This window comes from Cervus elaphus, chromosome 10 (assembly GCF_910594005.1).
Source record: "Cervus elaphus chromosome 10, mCerEla1.1, whole genome shotgun sequence".
Classification (NCBI taxonomy): Eukaryota; Metazoa; Chordata; class Mammalia; order Artiodactyla; family Cervidae; genus Cervus; species Cervus elaphus.
Genome location: NC_057824.1, coordinates 31,722,287 through 31,729,765, shown reverse-complemented (window position 1 = coordinate 31,729,765; position 7,479 = coordinate 31,722,287). Strand labels below are relative to the sequence as shown.

The 7,479-nt window shown below is 43.9% G+C and overlaps 1 protein-coding gene across 1 annotated transcript in view; it reads right to left on the bottom strand.

Moving 5' to 3' along the window:
• Positions 1–598: 598 nt before the first annotated feature.
• Positions 599–7,479, bottom strand: part of IQCK (IQ motif containing K) — a 149,321-nt gene continuing 142,440 nt past the window's right edge. The window contains exon 10 of the mRNA XM_043915523.1: positions 599–745. Coding sequence (XP_043771458.1) covers positions 690–745 — 56 coding nt within the window. The 3' untranslated portion in view covers positions 599–689. The remainder of the gene's footprint in view (positions 746–7,479) is intronic.

Below are 7,479 nucleotides of genomic sequence, written 5' to 3'. Positions count from 1 at the left end.
TTTGGCTTTCAGATTTGCCTGGAGGCTAAGTCTGTGGTATTTTGAATGGGAAAATCCATTCAAAAATGGGTAACAGCAAACTGTGGAACAATTGAAGATAATAAATCAGTTTACCCATGAAATGAGGAACTTTCTATAATATTTTGGGGCGTAGACAACAAAACTTATTTATCTGTTATAGTTGCCTGTGTTTAAGCATCTTGCTAAGTTTGCAGTCAAAGTTCAGGGTCAACCTCCTTGTGAAAGGATCACAGGCAATGATGTCTTTTTTTTTTTTTTTTTTTTTTTTTTAAGCATGCTCAGCGGATATACTTAAACCCACTGCAGAGGTTTGGGACTTTATTTTAAACATGGATCTTTGCAAAGGCAACCAAAAGTGGGAAGCTGATAACTAGAACATTTCAACATCCCTTGGAACTAGAGTTCATTGTACATTTTAGCAGTGGGTGATGTAGAAGTATATTCCTGGAGCACTGAAGAAATAGATGAATAAAATTGGGGGATAATGCAGAAAGTTAAAACTACTTGATAAACTATTTGCACTACAATATATTTGCAACAAAAAGATCCTTATCCTAATGTACCAGATCTAGTCCTTCAAGAGAAAACACAATACAGGAAGCATAGCTAGAACACTGTCCTCCAGTTGGGTAATTGGAGCTTAGAGTGGGAGAGATGCTGGACAGCTATTAAGGTTGTGGAGTCTTAGCTGCAGCCTCTTCCTCGTCCTCCATTTTGCATTTCACTGCAAAGAAATAAAAGAGAAAGTCAGGGCTGATTTATCAACACACACCTAGACAGAAGTGGCACCTGGACACCGCAAACTTTGATACACGGAGGTCGGTTGCTTCAAATCCCATTGAGCGCCAGCAATGGTCCTGATCCCACACATCCACCAGGGAAGAACACAGGGCCATTGTCCTCCACTGGCAGCACCTGAAGTTTCAAAGGAACGGCACAAAATGTTCACAGCTGTTCTGAGTTCAGTTCAGAAGAAGGTCAAAAGTATGCTTTGCAGGTCAGGGGCACTGAGGGAAGTTTCACTAAAGATGATGACAGATTCGAAGCTCTCGATTCAACTGAATCTATCACCACTCACCCTGTTCCCCGCCCCCCCACACCCAAAATTAAAAACTCAGGACAACACTGGGGTCAATGCGCGGCCAGAAGAGAAACTTTTCTTGTCTTTCATGGACCGGACGAGAATGTGATCCGGGTGATTTCCTGAGTTGGTCAAACAGGAAAGTTAGGTGAACACACAACAGGGCACTGTTTGTAAGGGAAATCGTCCCAATACATGAAAACCCCTCCCCCAAGATGTACGTAAATCCAATCTCCTGGTGGGTGGGGGGATCCATTTGGAAAGACCCTCTGTTTTTAATAAATCTTTGCTTCTTGTATCCAAGTGCTTGTCCCCGTTGTTAATGCCTAAAGGGTTATTCAGAGCAAGGCCACAGGCTCTGGTCATTTGTGGAGAGCAGTGTTCAAATTAGAAAGGGTATTTGGGGGTTGGTACCATGTAGAGCAGAGATTTCAATCAAGCCTGACCTCCCAGTGACAGGGCACATGCTGGCCATGGACCCTGTCACGTGCAGTGTGGTGGGCTAGCCCAGCAGTCTTCATACTGGGGCTACACGAAGACTTCCCAAGAGTTCTTGGTCACGTTTTATTCAAAGACAGTCAATTGCCAAATCTTGGCTTCCTTGAGTGGACCTACAGTGCTAGTTTCCCCATCCTGGCATTGCCCAGGGTGTCAAAAATCCCCAGGGGCCAAACGGATGCAGTTTGAAATACTGGTGTTCCCTGAGCCTTCTTTACTTTCCATATTTAATAACTACCAAATCTTAGAATGTATTTAATTGGCTTTGTGGACTACTATTCAGTTCAGTCGCTCAGTCGTGTCTGACTCTTTGCGACTCCATGAACCGCAGCACACCAGGCCTCCCTGTCCATCACCAATTGCTGGGGTCCACTCAAACCCACGTCCATTGAGTCAGTGATGCCATCCAACCATCTCATCCTCTGTCGTCCCCTTCTCCTCCTGCCCTCAATCTTTCCCAGCATCAGGGTCTTTTCAAATGAGTCAGCTCTTCGCATCAAATGGGCAAATCATTGGAGTTTCAGCTTCAACATCAGTCCTTCCAATGAACACTGATTTCCTTTAGGATGGACTGGTTGGATCTCCTTGCAATCCAAGGGACTCTCAAGAGTCTTCTCCAACACCACAGTTCAAAAGCATCAGTTCTTCTGTGCTCAGCTTTCTTTATGGTCCAACTCTCACATCCATACATGACTACTGGAAAAACCATAGCCTTGACTAGACGGACCTTTGTTGACAAAGTAATGTCTCTGCTTTTTCATATGCTAAGTTGGTCATAACTTTCCTTCCAAGGAGTAAGCGTCTTTTAATTTCATGGCTGCAATCACCATCTGCAGTGATTTTGGAGCCCCAAAAAATAAAGTCAGCCACTGTTTCCACTGTTTCCCCATCTATTTGCCATGAAGTAATGGGACCGGATGCCATGATCTTAGTTTTCTGAATGTTGAGCTTTAAGCCAACTTTTCACTCTCCTCTTTCATCAAGAGGCTCTTTAGTTCTTCTTCACTTTCTGCCATAAGGTGGTGTCATCTGCATATCTGAGGTTATATCTGAGGTTACCCCACGTCCAAGGTAAGAGAAACCCAAGTAAGACAGTAGGCGCTGAGAGAGGGCATCAGAGGGCAGACAGACTGAAACCAAAATCACAGACAACTAGCCAATCTGATCACATGGACCACAGATTGTCTAACTCAATGAAACTAAGCCATGCCATGTGGGGCCACCCAAGACGGACAGGTCATGGTGGAGAGGTCTGACAGAATGTGGTCGACTGGAGAAGGGAATGGCAAACCACTTCAGTATTCTTGCCTTGAGAACCCCACGAACAGTATGAAAAGGCAAAATGATAGAATACTGAAAGAGGAACTCCCCGGGTCAGTAGGTGCCCAATATGCTACTGGAGATCAGTGGAGAAATAACTTCAGAAAGAATGAAGGGATGGAGCCAAAGCAAAAACAACACCCAGTTGTGGATGTGACTGGTGATAGAAGTAAAGTCCAATGCTGTAAAGAGCAATATTGCATAGGAACCTGGAATGTTAGGTCCATGAATCAAGGCAAATTGGAAGTGGTCAAACAGGAGATGGCAAGAGTGAACGTTGACATTCTAGGAATCAGCAAACTAAGATGGACTGGAATGGGTGAATTTACCTCAGATGACCATTATATCTACTACTGTGGGCAGGAATTCCTTAGAAGAAATGGAGTAGCCATCATAGTCAGCAAGAGAGTCCAAAATGCAGTGCTTGGATGCAATCTCAAAAACAACAGAATGATCTCTGTTCGTTTCCAAGGCAAACCATTTAATATCACGGTAATCCAAGTCCATGTCCTGACCAGTAATGCTGAAGAAGCTGAACTACTATTAGTTGTATTAATAACTCAACCAGAAAAATATTTTTAATACTAGGAACCTATAGGCATGGGAAAATTATCCTGTGGGCCCATAACGTGAACTACGTTATGAAATGCTTAGCAACAGACTGGGGTGGCGGAGTTTTGATTTGAAGCATTTGCCAATTTCCATGGCTGATTTCAAGCTACCAGCCTGATAACATAATACTGAGGTAGAAGGGGGCTCACACAGCCAGATGGAGTAGTTCAGAACACGGCAGCCCTGGATCCCTATGAAGAGATATGCAGGGAAACCCTCGGTGCACCATGGTTTTCCACATGTAGTTGAGCAATGTTTGCATCACCAGGAACCTACTAGAAATGCACATCCAGGCCCCTACCCCAGGCAAGTGGAGCCCAGCCATGTGTGTCCTTAACAAGCCCCCAGGTGATTCTGTCGGACACTGGATAAAGCTGAGACCCACTGACTACTGGTTCTCTATCCTGGCTGCATTTAAGAATTACCTGGGTAGCTTCTGAAGTCTGTTGGTACCTAGGTCTCTCCCCAGACATTGATGCAATTAGTCTGGAGCCCAGACATCAGTATTCATTCAAAGCTCCTGTTTATTTCTAAGATTCAGGCAGGGTCAAGAAACCCAAACCATGGTTTCTTTAAGGAAACATGACTACAAAGACCCTCAGAGCAGGTCACAGGCGTCTCAATGTCTCAATATATAAGCCATATGAATGACATTCTCTCTGGCCTACAAGTGGCAGACAGACACTTCAGGCTACTGGTAGCATGGGAGGAAGGAGGAATTGGCTGAGAGTTGGAGTTCGCAGCCCGTGGGTTTTCTTTAATTCCTCAACCCTGCTGGAAAAATTCACCTGCATGCCTTTCCTTTGTCCCAGGATTTTAACCAGTCCTGTCACGCCTTAAGATACTCTTCCCCAACTCTACATTTTGACCTTGCCAGGGTAAAGCTCCTCTCTCTTTCAGATCTTTATACAAAATTCTTGAGGGAGAAGAGTCGAAAGGGATGCTAGGGACACTCCTTCCAACATGGAGTGTCAAGACACTAACTGGAGTTGATGGGCTGGAAATAAAGGTGCTGTGAAGACTCGTGATGGAATCACCTGGAACTCTGAACACTCCTGGTGCCCAGCCTCACGCTGGCCAATCAAGTCAGAATCTCTGGAGGTAGGGACTGTTCATTGGTGCAAACACAGTGGAAAACTGACATTTTAAAGTGAAATGGTGTGTACATTCCCCACAATGCACTGATTCCACTCCTTTATCCAGTCCCTGGAGAAGCCCTTGCTCACGTGTACTGGCACACATGAATGAGGATGTTCATGATAGCGGAAAACTGGAAACAGCCCAAAAGTCCATCACCAGCTGACTGCATCAACAAACGCTGATTTCCTGGAATGGTGAATGTACAGCAGTGAACCCGAATGAACCACAACTGCTCATGTCAGCTTGTGTTAGCTTCCAGTATTGAAGGAAAAGGTGCAAGGCACAAAATAACACACATGCTGTGATCCTAATTTTAACACATCTAAATGTTAAGGGAGCCTGACTTCAGGCTCTCCTACAAAGCCACAGTCATCAAGACAGTATGGTACTGGCACAAAGACAGAAATATAGATCAATGGAACAGAACAGAAAGCCCAGAGATGAATCCACATACCTATGGACACCTCATCTTTGACAAAGGAGGCAAGGATATACAATGGAAAAAAGACAACCTCTTTAACAAGTGGTGCTGGGAAAACTGGTCAACCACTTGTAAAAGAATGAAACTAGAACACTTTCTAACACCATTCACAAAAATAAACTCAAAATGGATTAAAGATCTAAATGTAAGACCAGAAACTATAAAACTCCTAGAGGAGAACATAGGAAAAACACTCTCTGACATAAATCACAGCAGGATCCTCTGTGACCCACCTCCCAGAATATTGGAAATAAAAGCAAAACTAAACAAATAGGACCTAATGAAACTTAAAAGCTTTTGCACAACTAAGGAAACTATAAGCAAGGTGAAAAGACAGCCTTCAGAATGGGAGAAAATAATAGCAAATGAAGAAACAGACAAAGGATTAATCTCAAAAATATACAAGCAACTCCTGAAGCTCAATTCCAGAAAAATAAATGACCCAATCAAAAAATGGGCCAAAGAACTAAACAGACATTTCTCCAAAGAAGACATACAGATGGCTAACAAACACATGAAAAGATGCTCAACATCACTCATTATCAGAGAAATGCAAATCAAAACCACAATGAGGTACCATTACACACTAGTCAGGATGGCTGCTATCCAAAAGTCTACAAGCAATAAACGCTGGAGAGGGTGTGGAGAAAAGGGAACCCTCTTACACTGTTGGTGGGAATGCAAACTAGTACAGCCACTATGGAGAACAGTGTGGAGATTTCTTAAAAAACTGGAAATAGAACTGCCATATGACCCAGCAATCCCACTTCTGGGCATACACACCAAGGATACCAGATCTGAAAGAGACACGTGCACCCCAATGTTCATCGCAGCACTGTTTATAATAGCCAGGACATGGAACCAACCTAGATGTCCATCGGCAGACAAATGATAAGAAAGCTGTGGTACATATACACCATGGAATATTACTCAGCCATTAAAAAGAATACATTTGAATCAGTTCTAATGAGATGGATGAAACTGGAGCCCATTATACAGAATGAAGTAAGCCAGAAAGATAAACACCAATACAGTATACTAACGCATATATATGGAATTTAAAAAGATGGTAACGATAACCCTATATGCAGGACAGAAAAAGAGACACAGATGTACAGAACAGACTTTTGGACTCTGTGGGAGAAGGCGAGGGTGGGATGATCTGAGAGAATAGCATCGAAACATGTATATTATCTATAGTGAAACAGATCACCAGCCCAGGTGGGATGCATGAGACAAGTGCTCAGGGCTGGTGCACTGGGAAGACCCAGAGGGATGGGATGGGGAGGGAGGCGGGAGGGGGGATCGGGATGGGGAACACATGTAAATCCATGGCTGATTCATGTCAATGTATGGCAAAAACCACTACAATATTGTAAAGTAATTAGCCTCCAACTAATAAAAATAAATGAAAAAAAAATAAATGTTAAGGGATACATATAAAGATGAGAAGAACTCTGAAGAAAAGCAAGATAATGATCATCACTAAAGTTAGAGTGAGTGACTTTGTGGGGGGAGGGTAGCCTTAAAAGTGTCCACAGAGTCCCACTTCCTTAACGGGGATGATGGTTACGTGAGTATTTGCTTTATAAGTTATATGTGTTTTATGGTAGCTATTATATGTATATGTCTCCCCCCTCAAATAAAAGGTAAGAAGATGGGAGTGTATTACTTGAAATTACAAAGTCAACTAATAAAGAAATGTAAACGAGCAATTTAAGTCTTTTGGGAGGGCAGGAACGGGATGGAAGCGAGCTGACTCTCATGTGTCACAGCAGGAAATCAGGAGACAGTGTCTAAACGCCTCCCGACCCTAACTTACCCTTAACCACCCAGAGAGACAGCTGAGCACTCAAAGTGACTGCCAAAGAAGACGGTGACAGTGCTGAGGTTGATGCTCATTCCGCCTCCTGCTTTATCCTATATACCCGTAACCAGGGGAACCATGTACGAGGATGACTTTGCTAAAAAATTAAGAAACATAAAACCTCTCCCTAGTGGTTTTTCTTGTCCGGATCTTGACAGAACAGAACCTTGCACAGATAGGTTATTCAGAAGAAGGACAGAGCAAGGGAGGAGGCAGTGGGGAGGAGCAGGCGGGGAGATGAGAGACCCCAGTTTCCACCTTAGTTTAGAGACATCGTTGAGGTTGGCTTCCATCACTTAGGGACGGCTACCTCCGTGCCCCTGCGCTGTCCTTGTCCCCCTTTGGCAGGCTGGTGAGCAGCCAGTTCCGGAAGGGCTTGAGAGAGTGGAAAATCCCGGGGTGATGCGCCAGCCCTTCAGCTTCAGTCAAAGGAAGTGTGACAAGAAAAGCCTCGCATAT